The 16,734-nt window shown below is 35.6% G+C and overlaps 1 protein-coding gene across 1 annotated transcript; it reads right to left on the bottom strand.

Annotated features, from left to right (window-relative positions):
* Nucleotides 1–5,602: 5,602 nt before the first annotated feature.
* Nucleotides 5,603–15,897, bottom strand: LOC107801546 (uncharacterized). Its single transcript, XM_075217989.1, is given in 9 exon segments — nt 5,603–6,840; nt 7,712–8,165; nt 11,126–11,413; nt 11,778–12,946; nt 13,025–13,208; nt 13,608–13,805; nt 13,883–14,008; nt 14,726–15,274; nt 15,772–15,897. Coding segments are annotated over 8 exon segments (3,789 nt in total). The 5' UTR covers nt 15,260–15,274; nt 15,772–15,897; the 3' UTR covers nt 5,603–6,004.
* Nucleotides 15,898–16,734: the final 837 nt, after the last annotated feature.

The following is a 16,734-nucleotide window of genomic DNA, read 5'->3' as shown; positions in this document are numbered from 1 at the left end:
GCATATATTGACTTTATTAATTATCATGTAAAGCTTCAGGTAAAGATCTTTTTTTCTTTTTTAAGTTAATAATCAAAACTTTAGGTACAAAGTCAAATATTAGTAAATAACAATGTTTTGATTATGTATAAACACAACTTATTTATATTATTGTATATGTAATTATACATTAAAGATACAAAGTGTATGCCATTTATATAATATAAAGGTCCGAATTATATATTCATATACAAATCACATATACATAAAATAATTATTCTATATATAATTATACATTGATTATATAATAGATATATATAATACAAAAGGTCTCGATTATACATGTCACGTACAAATCTTATATAAGGAATATCCGGCCCTATAAGGCTCGGTATATATATATATATATATATATATATATATATATATATATATATATATATATATACATGAAGCACGTGATTTTTGCCCTATATGAATTATTCCCATAAAATATAAGAATTTTTTTTTTTGCAATTTTATAGGATTTTTTGTAGAATTTTATTAATTATGTACATTTTTGTGCATATTTAATTTCCATTAAAAATATCAAAAATACCATGCATTGCATTTAGGTTTGATTTTACATTTTTTGGAATTAATTAGTAATTTCAAGAAAAATCACAAAAAAGATTTCTCAACATTTTTGTCTCTTGATTCCTTGTTCTAAAAAATGGCGCTTGGTTGAAGTTAAACTGGTGTTTGCGTTTGAGCGTCGAATCCCGGTGTTTGCTTAAGATTTTTGTCTGGGCTTCATGATTTCTACTCGAACCTGCTGTTGTTTGGATTGATATTAGCTTCTGGATTTCGTTTGTTTTTAGCGTTTAAGCAAAGTTAATCGAAGGTGTTTACCGATTTCAGGTTCATTTCTTCTCCATTTTTTATTACCCATGATTTTGTGTCATGTGTTCATGTTCTGTCCTGATTTTGTTTAAGACTACTGATGATAGGCTATAATTACGTGTTTTAGTTGATTATTACACTCTAATTTACTGCACTTTAGTTGAGTTTGTGCTTTAATCGCTAGTGTTTAGCACTAATTATGTGTTTTATGCCTTGTAGGTGTGATTTCGAGCTATATAGATGTTATGGAATGAATTTAAGTGATTTGAAGCTTTGAAGTCTGAGTAAAAGCTCAAGGAATTAAGTCGGGATCGTGTTCGGAGTTCAAATTTGATAGTTGAGAACAAACGAAGACTCGATGAGGCATATTGCGCACTGTCTAGTAAAATGCACATAACTTTTTACTCGGAATTCCATTTTGGCTACACAATATATGGTTGGAAAGATAACACAAAGAGCTACAACTTTCCTGTTTTGCGTTTTTCCAAATTCCAAACGGAACAGGATGAAAAACCGCGGTTTCACCGCGACCGTGGCAGAACCGCGGCAGAGTGCAGACACAGACAATTGAAGAATCAGAGGCCATGTTTGGCTGCGGTTTGACCGCGACCGCGGTAGAACCGCGGTAGGAGGCGGAAATTTCAGGGACTAAAGTGCAAAATACGGGATTTTTAGCCCAAAACCCTATTCTAAACACTAGACTCCGCCCAAGAGAGGCATGTATTATTTTGGAGAGTATTTTTGGAAGAAGAACAAGTGTGAGAGATCACCCAAAACATCTTGGTTTCTTCTTCTCTTTATTTTTCTTGCAAGTTTTATGATGAATATTGTTTTAGTTTATTTACCCATAGTTATGAGTAGCTAAATCTTTTGTCTAAGGTTTTGATGGAACCTATTGGGGGATGAACTTCTTGTTTATGTGAATACAAATTGCTAGTTTCAATCTTTATTTATTTAACTATGTTCTTGTTGTAGTTAATTGACAGGATCCTCAATTAGTTGTGCCTATTTAGTATGCATAACTCGGGAGAGAGTGCATATTTAGGTTATTGTTGAATAACACCACTCCTAAAGTATAAGAGGAATCTATAACTGCGGGTTTAAAGGCGGGATTAGGGATAACGAAGCCTTGGGTGCAATCTTAAGTGAACTGTGTTAATTAAAGCTAGCTAGTGTATCTCGGGAGAGTGCAATAGTATATTACTGTGATTACTCGGGAGAGATTTATGGTAAGACGAGAGTTCATGATTGATAGAGAAGTGTTGGTACATTTATATGAAGCATAAACAGAAGGGATTACATCAATAGGGGAAATCTTTACCTTAGCTTTTTCTCATCATTGTTTACAACCTTAGCATTTTAGTTTACAGCTGTTTAATTTACTTGCAATTTTAGTTATTGAAGACACCATCAACTGTGATTCAAACGTTTGGGGAAATTGGTTCTCAAGAGTTTAGTAGTTCTAAAGATAGTGATTGATAGGTTAATTCTCTGTGGATTCGACCCTGGGCGTAATACTCGGGTTATATTTGCAACGTCCGCATTGTCCTTTTTATAAGACATAGTTGGGCGTGATCAACTACCTGAAAGTCAGTGTTCGTTTTTTTGGATAAAATGTCGAGTTCTGTGGCCTTGATTTAGGTCTGTTTGCACTGAAGTAATGGCTGCAGCTGTATAAACTTGTCACATTCGTTTTTGTTAAATTTGAGCACTGAAACAGATTCATGAAACCTTAAAGGTTGAAGCGTATTTGTTTGATCATTTTGTTGGTTTAGCTGAAGTTTGAACACTAAGTAATTTGTGTGCTTGGTTCATTCTTGAATTAGTGAGTCAACACACATTTAGCTTCACCTCTAGCCACAGAGGTTAATGTTCATGTTTCCAGCCGTCATTTCTGCCTTTGAATTTCTTAAAACAGTAGTTAATATGAAGCCTGTGCAGTATTGCTTTGTTCTCTCAAATCAATTTATTTGCTAGTCGAGTTGTTTAAGTTTTTGGTACGAAAAAATGTTCAAGAGTCTCCTTCCCTTTCTCTTAAATAGTCTGATAATAAGTACCCTGAAATTAATTTTCAAAATATTGTTTATTATTCAGAACCTAAAAAGAAACCAACTTTGAATAGTCTTGATGAGGCTGACCCTGAGCTTGTTTGGTATTTTGATAAATTGGGTGTGCCTTTAAATGAAAGGAATCATTTAGCAAATGTTGTTGTTGATGTTGTTCTTGATAGTGTTTTTATTGCCACTACTCATAGGAAGACTTTAGAGAAGTCTAATGTTATTTTTTGTTCTATTTCTGAGGCTATTAGGGAGCATCCAGATTTAGTCAGGAAGTATTTGTTTAGAGTTGTGCCCCCTGGAAGATAATTTTTACGCAGCTCTTAATTCAGCTGTATTTAGTGATGGATCATTTGTGTATATACCCAAGAACACCAAGTGCCCTATGCAAATATCTACTTATTTTAGAATAAATGCAATGGAGGCTGGGCAATTCGAGAGGACTTTGATTGCTGCGGATGAAGGTAGTTTTGTGGAGTATTTAGAAGGGTGTACTACACCTTCATATGATACAAATCAGTTACATGCTGCTGTTGTGGAATTGTATTGCCATGAAGGTGTAGAGATTAAGTACTCCACCGTGCAGAATTGGTATGCAGGGAAGAGGAAGAAACAATTGAGTCATGAACATTTGTAGTTTTGCTTTAGGCACGTAATTAAATCATCACAACTATGGGGTTTTAAATATGAATATCCATAGTTCATTTAGTTGAATAGTTTTGAGGCGTGTCATTCATACATTTGAATCATATAATCTATGGCCCTCATATTTTATAACTTAGTTATTAAAAATTAATCCTGTAGTTTGCTTTAGGCACGCAACTAAATTATTATAACTACGGGTACGATTCCCGTGACGTGGTTGTAATATTTGTGATACCTAAATTTAAATTAGATTAAAGTAAGAGCATCTTTAGTTTGCCTTCAAGAAAAAAAAAATATACAAATCTTTTCTTTTAAAATAATTTGAGGTGCGTCATACACAAATAAAATCCATAACATATGACCCTCATATAAATACAAAATTAGTATAGAAAATACCTTGAACTTTCGTAGTTTGCTTTAGGCGCGTTAATTAAATAATTGTCATAGCTACGGGTACGGTTCCCGTGACGTGGTCGTGACATTTAATTTCTAAAAAAGGTCGGGGTACATTTATATGACTCTGGCACAATTTAATATTATTAATTAAAATAAACATGTTGTGGATCGTGGGTACGGTTCCCATGACTCGATTCGCAATGTGTAATTAGTAATTAGTTGTATAATAATTGGATTATTAAAAGTGGTTTAAAAGGAATAAAATGCACATAGGTTCCAAAAATGTTTTAAAATCAAATAAATAGGCCAATAATAATAGTTGAGCGACCGTGCTAAAACCACAGAATCCGGGAATGCCTAACACTTTCTCCCGGGTTAACATAATTCCTTATCCGGATTTCTGTGTTCGCGGACTGTAAAATAGAGTTAATCTTTCCTCGATTCGGGATTTAAAACCAGTGACTTGGGACACCATAAATTATCCCAAGTGATGACTCTGAATTTTAATTAAATAATCTTGTTTCGATTGTCACTTAAATTGAAAAAAACTCCCTTACTCCGTTCCGGGATAGTAAAAAGGAGGTGTGACAATATACACTTTAAAACAGTGATGTGAAAGTTTAGAAGAATTCGGGAATGTAAGGAATTTGGAGAGTTTTGAAAAAAAGGGTAACGTAAGGATTTTGAGGAAATTTGGTTTTCTATTACCCAAAATAAATGCTAAGAATCAAGGAAAATATATCTTGCCACAGCTGGGCAATGGCTATAAAAAATACGTATGATCAACCCAATTTATAAATCGAGTAAAAAAATTTGGCTATTTTTAGCTTATTGCTAATATGGGCCACTAATTTAGTTAATATTTCTATTTTTTTAATGGCAACTGAAGAAAGATAACATTTTTGCAAGTCAAGCATTTAATAATTTGTTCTTTTCGTGATAGCGACTTAAACAACGACTACAACTTTATTATAGTTTCTTTTTAATTATTTTTTTTCAAACTTACTGCCTGAACAGTTAAAAGGCCATAGGAAGCTTCCATGACCACGTCCTGCATCCTTGGCACACAATTCTCAACTGCAAATTTGTAGCCCTTTCGCTGTGTGGAAAATTATCTAAAATATGATAAACATAATTTCAGGGAAAACCTTTTAATTTACTTGTTTTATTACTTTCCCCTCTTATAAAGGACGCTCTGTAACCTCCAAATTTGAACAAAGTGAGACGAGAAAACATGTCATGCACCAAATAATAGGCAGCATTAAGCTCGTTGAATTGTCTTCCAACATTAAAAAGACATTAATTTTGGGTACAACACATTAATATCTTTACTAGTGGTGGAGTGGTAAATAGTCTTTTATCCTTAACCAAAGGTCTCGGGTTCGAATCCCTGGATATGAAGTCGCTTTTGTTAGAGAACAATTTGCTATGTGAGACTTCCCGGTGCAAATCCAGATTTAATCGGGCCCAATTGTGGGTAACGGACACCGGTTGGGAAGCAAAAAAAAAAAAAAAGGATGCTTGCTTGCACATACACAATTAACAGGAATGCTAAATTTACTCAGGGTGTTATCAACACGACTCACCTACTTGATAATACTCAATAATCAGATTCCACAAAGTTCCAACTTCCAAAGTAATTCCAAATATAAATAATGACATGGATTCATAGGTGAAGAATGACAAGTGGAATCACTCACCGGTAAGATGTAAATTCGCGGTCCTATGCCAAAAATTTGGATCATACAATTAAAATGGACTACATACCACCAAAACTGCTAGTACTAGAAGCTTTTAACCGATGAAAAGAAATTGGTGAACACCGTAAAATTCCAACAGTAAAAAAACCTATAAATAACTATGGTCGGAAAAAATGCCAGGAAACAATGCCCAACTGGTCACTTCAACATTTGTATGCATGTTCTTGTAAATCCTTGTTTAATATCTTCACTAAGCCAAAATTTGCTGCCAGTAGAATCACACGTGCCAGGAACTCCCTGCATAATGATTTACATCAGATTATATTGACAACTCTGCCTTAATATTCACTTTTTCAAAGCGGGAACCATGTCACCCAGTTGAGATTCACAATCTGGTTCCAGAGCCCTAAGAAACGACGCTTTCAGATTAAGGTCTGTTAAAACCTGAATGACTTTGACACAGAACTTCCGCACATCAGCTCGTCTTGATGCCTTATCGGGCATATTTCTCAGCAGCGCATTAATTAGATAGCCTAACTTTGCAGCATGACTCTTCAACTTTTTCTTTGACAAATCCTGGCTGCTGTCATCAGGGTTTGCAGAAGTAATTGATTTTAAAATCTCAATAACCAGTTCAAGAGCTTCAATTTGCCGAAACTGTAGCTTTGCACTAGTACATTTCTCCAAAAGGACGCCAAAAAGGTGATGTCCAATCCAAGGTCGCCTTTTAAAAACTTCTTTTAGAAATTCACACTTCATTTGAAACTTTTTAGTCTTAAAATACTCCTCCAGAACTCCCTCAAATATACCAAAAACCTCCTGAAGTTCAGGCTCTGGAAGCTTTTTAGCATCAATTATCTTCAAAATCCAAAAGGTTGAACTCTGAGCAAGGGAATTGATCATTTTGTATCTATTCAAGGCGACAGACTGCTTTTTGTTTGACAAGTTAGCAGATTTCTTTTTCTTGAATGGTTTTGCTGCCAGTGTCAAGTTCCTTCCCAAGAGTGTCTTAAGCACTGCAAACTGAATGGCTTCACCTCTTGGATAGTCCTTTGCCTTGAAGATTTTCTTCTGTAAAATTCCCCAAATTCGCTGGACAAGCTGTTCGTTACCTTCCGTAGTGTGCGGGTTTACAAATGCTTGAGCTAGGTTTGAGAATATTTTTAATACTAGCGGCTTCCCTGCGAAATGGTAATTTCAAATAAGCATTCCCCCCCTTAATGAATCAATAAGATCAAATAAACAAGTGCCATTGAGTTTATTGATAATACTAGCAATAGAAACATGAAAGGTAGCTGCAATGCGTAATGCAAAAGGAACCACGGCCTCAGATCATGATATGCAGCCACAAAGATCAATGCTTATGGTGGTTCTTCTCTGATATTCTTTTAATTAATCATAGGGGTTAGTTTTATAAGACAAAAAATCTCTTAAAATCAATCCGGACTAAAAGAGTAGACCACAAATGGAAGAAGCAAAGAACCCATATATGTGATACCAACCTGTTGGAATTAAGTTTTAGCTATTCTTGTTGTTACATTTACACTGGTCCAATGTTCATTGAGAGACTTCTTATTCAAATTAAAGACTTGTGTGTGTATATATATAGCCAAAGCGTGAGATTATAAGAACATTTAGTTAATGACTCTAATTTACCTTAAAAGACAAATTATTTAATATATGCCGAAATTGTGGGCCAAAAAGCCAAATGGTTAAGCATTAACACTGCTTGGTCCCAACCGGGGCAACCAAAATAATTATGATGCCACATGGTGTGATGGTGCCAAACACCCCCCTCCTTTTTTGGTCATTGATTCTTTATTCAGTAGGGAATAAATGAAGATTAAGATGCTACTGATAACTTCACATGGAAAATGTACAACCTCTAAGGCTTAAAAAAGCATATACCCCAGTTTCCATCATAATGATCATGCCAAAATTCTAATCATGGAGTTAGGATATGAACTAAGATTATACATAAGGAGATCAGCTTTGAAGTCAATTCAGACATCCTTAAGATAAATACACTTAGTGAATCGAGAAAAGACTTGCCTGGATTTTCATGTAGGTAAATCTCTAGCAATGAGAGGACACGAAGTTTGAAGAGGATAAGCTGTGAATGAGCAGTTTCACCACCAGCCTGGTTCTTCCTTTCCTTGAATATTTTAGCAAGATAAGCGTCCATGCGGAACATGGCATCATCATCCATTCCCTCATCAGATTCATCATCAGAAGCTCCAGGAAGTTCTGAGCTTGCTGCTTCAACACCAACTACTGTCGCCGAGTCATCTGCCTGTCCATCACTCTCCGCAGTTTCATCCATCTCTGCTTCATCTGATTCCTCTGCTTCTTCAATGTCAAGAACATCCTCGTCGTCGTCGTCGTCGTCATCTTCACTCTCACTTTTTTTTTCTCCGCGTCTGGCTGGTTTGAGATCTTTTTTTATAACCCGCAACATCCGAAGTAAGCCATCATCCGTGACATCACGACAAAAACATTTGAAAACCTAAAGAGACATGAAAAATTTTTAGTAGGTAAGAACTCTCCAACTAGAGGTTTCCACCCTCTCCATAACACAAGAAAATATAGATATAAAGAACGCATACATGCCCACTTACGAAAAATAAAGACAACAACCAACTTTAATGTATTCATATTATGCAACTGCTAAGTGTGTAGAATTCCGATCAGTGGACAAAGAAAGATAGTTGAAAGCTATCAAGTTCTTTTCCACATTGAAAAGACAGAGATGGGAGAGTCATCAATGGAACAGGAATAGAAACTTTTTTCTATAATAAGCAAATAACTCCGTAGCGAAGAGACCAACTACAGAATGTTTCAATGAGTTCCTTTTTGATGAAGTAAGCAGGTTTCACAGATGGCATCAAGCAGACACAGAAATAGAATGTTCTAATGAGTTCCCATGTTTGAGTTTGGTTAGACACATAAAAATGTAAAAGATTACAGTCAAATCAAACTGAAAATAATATGAATAGGTAAGGTATTTTGACTTTGTGAAGAAGGTAAACATTATCCATTTGGGGAAAGACTAACACGTCCAGTCTTTTCGTGTTTTATTTGGGGGTTCGGGAGGTGCTAGTTTTGTGTGGGGGGGAGGGGGGGAGGAGGAACCGTAAAGGAAACTCAGACAAAAAACAGGAGAGTACCATTAAGAGAAACCCACTACAACAGGTGTATCAAGAAATAAATCTAATGAATCAATGCATTCACATCCTTTTTCTCGTGAGATAACAAGGGTCACTTCAAAGAAAAGCAACTACAACAGGTGCATCCAGAAAAGCAATATAATGAAGCATGCATTCACTACTTTTTTTCTCATTAGATAATAAGGGTCATCTGAAAGAAAATCTATGGGGAAGAGTGCAAAAAAAAAAAAGGACGAATGGAGTTATGCATTCAGCAAAATTCTCTCTTTTGATAAGCAGCTTCAGATTTGGTGCTAAAGGTGACTTTGTGATTATAATTTGTATATTATTTGGATGTGAAGCTGCAAATCACCTTTCAATTATTTGTAAATAAAAAGGAAAAGGAAAGATATCTGACAGCTAAATAGACCCGACCTTCCAACTGTTTCTCACGAAGAATATTGTACTAGTCAAGTCCGCCTCCCAGCCCCATTTGAGGATACGAAAGTAGAGATGCATATACGCATAATGCAAGGATCAAAACGGCTAAGACTCGCTATTGGAATTAAAGTCTAATAAAACACAAAACATACATTAGTTGCAACTGACTAATTGTGGTTTAGTTTTTACTAGATTTTTGCTACAAGACAGCAACTGATTATATATTACAAGAACCACTAATTACATTCAGTTTTCGTGTTTTCAACCATTTAGTGTCATCAAGTGGAAGTAGCTTGCTTTAAAAATTAATATTAGCAAAAACCAAGGCAAATTTTTTTTCAGGAAAGGATAAAATATCATTGATGTCAAAGCAGCACCAAGTACGTCCTGTCAAATATAGTACAAGATGAGCAAAGCACTGATTTTGTCAAGCAAGACATTTACATTATGTACAAACACCAGGCTGCACCAAAAGGATAGATATAACGAAGATTAGCTGCACTTCCTTTTTGTCCTTCAAAAAGTCTATTGTTTCTTACTATCCACAGTCCACCAAAACTGCTTGAAAAATAGCTCTACCAGCAAATGACTTTTTAATTTTGTTTGCCTTGAGTAGGAAAATACTAAAGAAACCATCATGCTAAGGTCTGACTGTAAGGTATACTCCTCCAATACGAAATTGTACACCTACTGTCCTTCAGGCACATCCAAAAAGAATTAACCTATTTTATTAGAGAAAAAGTTAAACAATCTCCATGAATCAAACTAATGTAGAATAAACTGATTTGTTTGGTCTGTGACAGCCTGTTATGTTTCAAGTTACTGTAGAAATGTTTCTTTCAATAATGTGCACCAAGTCGGTGTTGCAGACATTTTTTAAGAGAAGTATAAATAGAAGTATGAAACTCAATATGTATACTGCAAATTTAGCCAGCATAACGAAAGTGAAGGTGAGGTGAGTTTATATGAGAATGCGGTGCCTAAATGCAAACAAGTCAGATATCTAGGCTTGATGGTACGATAGATGAAAATGTTACACATATAATTAAAATAGGATGGTTGAAGTGCTACCGAAATGTTATGCGAAGCATACATATCAAAGTGAAAGAGTTTCATAGAAATGTTTTAAGATCAGCAATGTTGGAGTGGATACCGGACCTCTAAAGGTCCAACATATTCACAAGATCAAAAATTCTTAAGAAGAATGTGTAGTCATGCAAGAGCATACAAGATTAATAATTGATCAGATTCAGCAAAAAGTGCAGGCAGCACACATGGAGGATAAAATGAGAGGCACTCGCTTAAGATGGTGAACAACCAGATGTACCGGTTGGTAGGTGAAAAACCATGGTGATTAAAGGTGATAGGACAAGATAAACCTAAACTCACATGAAAGGGAAATTATCTTGAAGACCTACGATCACTTGAATCCTCGTAGACTTGACAAAAAATTGGGTACAATGAAAAAAAAAGATCCATATAGGTAATAACAATTAGTTAGGGTTTAGTCATGTTGGTATGCTCACTTTAGGTCCACTATTCACTATGAGTTTTTAAATTTTGTTAGGGATTTGAATGCCATCAAAGAATGTGGAGAACTTTTTAGTGCTATAGCCGAACCCTACTAACTTGGGATTGAGGTGTAGTTGTTCTAACTCGGTGTTTTTTAATCGTAGTTTCTATTATCAAAGCCAAATAAAAAATTTCAGGATGGAGTTCGCATCAAAATGCACTTGGTGAATGATACATTAGGAATAACATATTAGCACCTCATCAGGCAAGGGTTTCGAGAGGATAGTAAATCACCAGAAGTACTGATGGGATATTATGCTTGCTTTTCTGTATTTACTTGCGCAACAGTAATCAATCAAAAATTTACCTCCTCAATAGCAGTCCGCAATGGAGCTGATGACTGAGGCAGCAACGAAAGCATGGTGTCCACTAGAACATCCATCAGTTCAGGTGTACCTTCTCCATCTACTTCATCTTCTCCAGAGGAAGCAAGAAGATCAGAAGATTGAAAAGCTTTTGTACAGCAAATAACCAATTCGGAGGCGGCTTCGGAAAACTCCCCAGGCCGAAGTAGGACTTGAAGCAACAATTGTATCAGAAGGTACCTCATGGAATGAAACTTATTTGTGTCAATACTTGGGCCCAAGTTTCTCTCCTGCCATCATTTGGAGAAAAAAGAATAATGTAAGATGGAAAAAGAAAAGCAATCTAAGTTTCTCACAGAAGAAATGAAGTACATTTCGCTTTCCTGAACACAGTTATAGTGGTTAATCTGAAATAACGAATACAAGTCCCTGATGGAAATATAAAATGAGTACTAAGAAGATATGGTTTTTGAATTAGCTTACTCAGACTCCTCACCCAAGAAGGAGAACACGCTTATCTAACAATAAAGAAGAGTTGAAAGGCCTAAAGCAAGGGACATCGGTTTCACAAAAGGCAGAAAATAGTTTGATTAGTGCTGAAGTCAGCAACCTTACTAGGATGCTACAAAATGAAGAATCACAAAAATATCTCACCTGTCTTGAGAGCTGAGACTCCATATCCTGCAATTTTTTGAATGCCTCGTCATCCTCAGCATTCAAGGGCCTGAACAGTGAAACAGAAGGAATGTTTCGCAACGTGGTAAGAAATCGCATGAAATACGCTCCAAGATCATTAACTTCAACACCACTTGCCACAACATGAGGTCCTTCTCCTTTTAGAGCATTTGACAGCAGTAACTGTAGCTGCTCAATGCACATTCTACAAAGAGCACTTGAAATGGAAGACTTTGGCCACCTAAACTTCTCCTCCAATTCAAAAGATGTCACCTCAGTTCCAAGAGTTGAAGAGAATAAACCCTGAACGGCCAGAAATTTGAGAATTTCTCTTTGCACCCTGAACCTTGCATTTGTATCCAAAGTTAGGTGTTTCAAGCTATTGGGAAGTGACTCTACAACCCAGCCTTTCAAAAAATCTGAAGTTGCTGCTGCTCCAACAGAATCCTTATAATCTACGGAACCAATTTCTGAGTTGTCATCTGTTGTTTGACTCTGATCTGAAGGCTCATCTGAAGCATGACCTTCATCCAGGAACAAGTCAACCAAGTTCTGAATGAGAAGCATGCATCCCGACTCAGTTTTAAACTCAGCCATCAACTCTTTTACTGTTTTTGTCCTGGTGATGGAATCAAATTTCCCATTACTATGTTTCTGTAAAGCCACAATAACTGCCACTCTTCTTACATCATCATGCTTCACCCACTCAGATAATTCTTTCACAAAATATTGACTGGCTTTGAGTAGATTAGTGTCTTTTCTGGAAAGTACATCCATTAAGCAACGTACAACTTTGTACGATAGGATATTGTAGATGCACGAAGCAGGCAGTTTTGGAAGGAGAAGCAGCAGAACATTGAGTGCCAAGCTCTTGCGTTCATGAGATGGTGATGAAAGAAGTGATCCTTCAATGATAATTTCGCAAAAGTTTTTAAGATTTTTCTCAATATCTTCTTCTGCTGAGCTACCCTTGCGGTTTTTTTTGTGCTTTTTTACGGAATTCAAAGCTGCTGAGGGATCAAACTCTTGTACAACATTTTCAGGTAAGAGAATATTTACCAAGGAATGCCATACACTATGAGTTCGTGGATGGCAGAAACTGGACTCCTGCACATCCATAAAGTCCACAGATCAAAATAGGAACAAACCTTTTCAACGAATTCATGTTATGTATTGAGTATGCTACTCTCTCTTTGCATCTGCTGTTTGTTATGAACACCCTATACCCCCACTCCCTTATATGTGAATAGGCAGAAGCTCTCCAAACTCTTTATCATCGAAACGAACTTTTTCACGTATAGCAAGGGCAAGAAGCAAACCATCCGGATTTCCAACTTCTGTTGCACCTTCAAACCACTCTTTAAGTCCGGGAGCTTCAAGTATATGATCCAATGAAGCTTCAACAGGTAACTGACATGACAAAAATGTGGATAGTGACACGGCTAAACAGAATGCACCTTACGGAAAAAACAAAATTAGAGGAAAAGGACATAATGGTAAAGAACAAATGCACTTAATTACAAAAAGCTGAACCAGCAGCATGACAGAAGCAATTTTAGAGTAATAGGAAAATGTGATACTTTTTGGACAAGTAATAGCACATTTTATTGTGCAACAGATGGTACAGGAAGAGGTGATGTTTATAAGACAAGTGAAAATGTCCTAAAAGTTTCATAAAGGAGATGTATAAGCTCATATAAGTTCGTAATGACACAACAAAGCCAATCTATGTTATCTATTTTTAAGTAATAACTAAATCGTACATGCTAAGCTTAAATTTGCAATTCACGGGCTTGTAAAATAAAGTACCTTCTCAACCAACTCCAAGATAATTAAAACAGCAGGCTCTTGCAAGTAACGCTTTTTCGTTGCCAGTGAGACAAGAGAACCAACAAATTCTTTAATATAAGGAGTGTCCTTATCAGCAGTCCACTCTAAAAGTAATCTTCCTGATCTTGCAATAGCTCCATAAGCAAACAAGCGTCCCAGTAAGCAATCTTTTATGTCCTACAAAACAAAATTAAACTGTCAAGTCAGCCCATAGGAAAACTAATAAGTTCACGAACAAAGGCGATCATTCCCACCTGACCCTTCATGGAAGAAGAGATCTCCAATAATTCCACAATTAGCTTCAATAGCGCACCCACTTTTATGCACGGAACTGTACCAACCAATACTGTCATTCCTAATGCAAATCCTTGCCTTGCACACTGTACATATAAGAAACAGATAAAGACTTTGTAGGGGAAGATTGAGCTTATTAAGACAATCATGGCACATAGAACTATGAGTAGCATGGCACATAAAACTATAAGAAGAATAGACATCTGCCACTAAGCCTATAATTTTTCATTTGACCTTTAAATTTAAGTCTGTGGACAATATAGCTACTAAAGTTATTCAAAGACACAAGCTATGAGTAATCTACCTGCCAGTGACCATAATGTAACTTTCTGAGGTTCTACCATAAAATAACATTTCAAACGTAAAGACAGGAGAGCATAGCTTAATCATCTTATTGTATGATACACATTTCCTGCATGAATTTGCTTTTATCAGGTGGGAAGTAAACAAGAACACATAAAGATATTTTAGCACATTACAAATATGTTATTGCTGCTAGCTGTACGTACTTCTCACTTCTCAGCATTTTGTTAAAGCTGGAAATCAATAATACTATCTATTGTTGATTAAAAAAGAACCTGTGAAGATATTCGTCTCCCAACAAAATTTCAATTACAAAATGATGGAAAGGCATACAACCATATTTAAACCATTAAGTTTAATAGTAACAGCATAATTAGGCATTTATCGTTTTAAAGATAAGGGACAAGAATGCGGTAACTAGTAGCGGTAAAAAACAATTAGGCACTTATTATTTTCAACAAAACTGCAGAACAATTATACTACAAATTAGACAAACACACCTCTCTTGATGAAGAAACACCACGAATGAGCCTCCGAACTGCATATCTCAAAGAAGGGGCACAGTTATTCAACCCATCATCCTTTTCAGCTTCCAATTTGAGCTGACCATCAACCACTTCCTTGTTCTCCAGATTATCATAAGCTTTCTGAACTTCAAGCAACTCAGCAACTAAAGACTGAGCAGCTTCTTCTCTAATAGACACTTCAGCAGCTGCAAGGTCCTTAAATACACCAATGTGGAACTCAGGCAACCCACTACTAGTAGTAGGAGAAATCTCTGTCCTCTCATTACATCTCGATTCAAGAGAGGTCATCATTTGTTTATGCCAAGCCTCAGCTTTTCTCTCAGACTCGGCTCTGTGTCTCTCTTTGTCTAGAGCTTTCTTTTGCTTCTTCCTCTCCATAGGATTGATGGAATTCTTGTGAGGAGTTGATGGGGTATTGGGTTTCTCCTCTGTTTCGGCCTTTCTTTTTTTAGTGTCTTTCTTCATTTTCTCCCTTGGCTGCTCAGACCCAACCATCTCCACGCTCATACTTCCAGCGTTTGTCTATCTCGACAAAAGTCCAAGTTGTAAGGTACTAAATAAATCAATACATCATTTAAGATAGTTAGAATTGTAAAGTTCCTACAATTATATTTTGGTAGTTCCTAAAATACAGAAAATTATGAACAATTAGAGAAATAAATCCTTTCTTGATGAAAATAGAACAAAATCAAACTTGAAATTTCTAGAGAATCATATACTTTCTAAGAGAAGGACAAAATAAAATTTCTAAATTATTTCAATGATTCCTAGACAGCCAACCATTGAAGCATATTAAGTATAACGCAGCACACAGTTATATTTAAATTAATTAAAGCCAAATTTCAGCTAACCAAACACTAAACTATGTTCAATTTCCACATTGCCTCGGAGCTTTCATTTAGACTCATGGAAATAGAACATCAAATTTGTACCTAGAACATCTCAATCATTATAGTTAAGAGGTTCGGAGTATCTATAATGAATGGACAGATAGCACGCGAGAGAAGAGAAACACATACAGTTTTGATTCAGACTACAGGGTTCGTTTTCACAGGGACGAGGAGGAGCAACTTAGCGGCAGAGGGTTTAGAAAGAAATAGATTTAAGACACAAGTATAGTTACATATGGGCTGCATATTTCGGATTCATATGGGCTGGGCCTAAGTCTGTATTCAAAGGGATCTTTTGCATAAATAGCCGGTCGAATTTACTCTTTACCTTTTATAGTTGGTATATATAGATACTATTATTACATGAATTATACATAATATTATATATTCACCTGCTATTTTTTAAAACATTATAAATATGCAATTGTTGCTAGTTGTACATAGTGCTCAGTATTTTGTTGATGCTGGCAATCAATCATATTTTCTTTTACTAGTTAAGGAAAACCCTACAAGGATATTAGTCTCCCAACAAGTTTTCAATTATAAAACAAACTCGAGCATTTCTCAACATTTAAAGTTTTATTTCTGAAGCGAGTTTTAGACTTTTAGCAAAGCAGCTCTTGGAAGTCATATCGATTGGTTGAAAGGTCTGAAAGAGTAGTTGTTTTGGGGAGGGTGATACCCATTGGTAAAAGGAGGAAGATTTTTTTTGGGGGGGAGGGGGGAGGGGGATAATATTATATAATATTATATATTTATCAACTATTTTTAGTTTAACCAGTTGGGTGGACAACTATTTAAATTAACTCTTCTTATAAGAATTTTGATTTGTAAAGTACTAATATATACGGACAAAAAAATAAATTATCACATTTGTGTTGTGTTGGATTTAACTTAAATGACTAATAGTGTGGGAAAAAAATTATATCACAAGTATATTTATTTTATTTTCTAGGTTATTAATCTTACTAGTCTTAGGATACGCGAATCGCATATGTACTTTAGTTTCAATAAGTAAATTAATAAAAATCGCATAAACATCTATATCTATCTATACTATATTAAAAGCACGAAGACCCTTAGCGAAATGTC

The sequence above is a fragment of the Nicotiana tabacum genome, chromosome 7, assembly GCF_000715075.1.
Source record: "Nicotiana tabacum cultivar K326 chromosome 7, ASM71507v2, whole genome shotgun sequence".
NCBI lineage: Eukaryota > Viridiplantae > Streptophyta > Magnoliopsida > Solanales > Solanaceae > Nicotiana > Nicotiana tabacum.
Note: the sequence above shows the minus strand (reverse complement) of the source record. Positions and strands in the feature narration are given on the sequence as shown.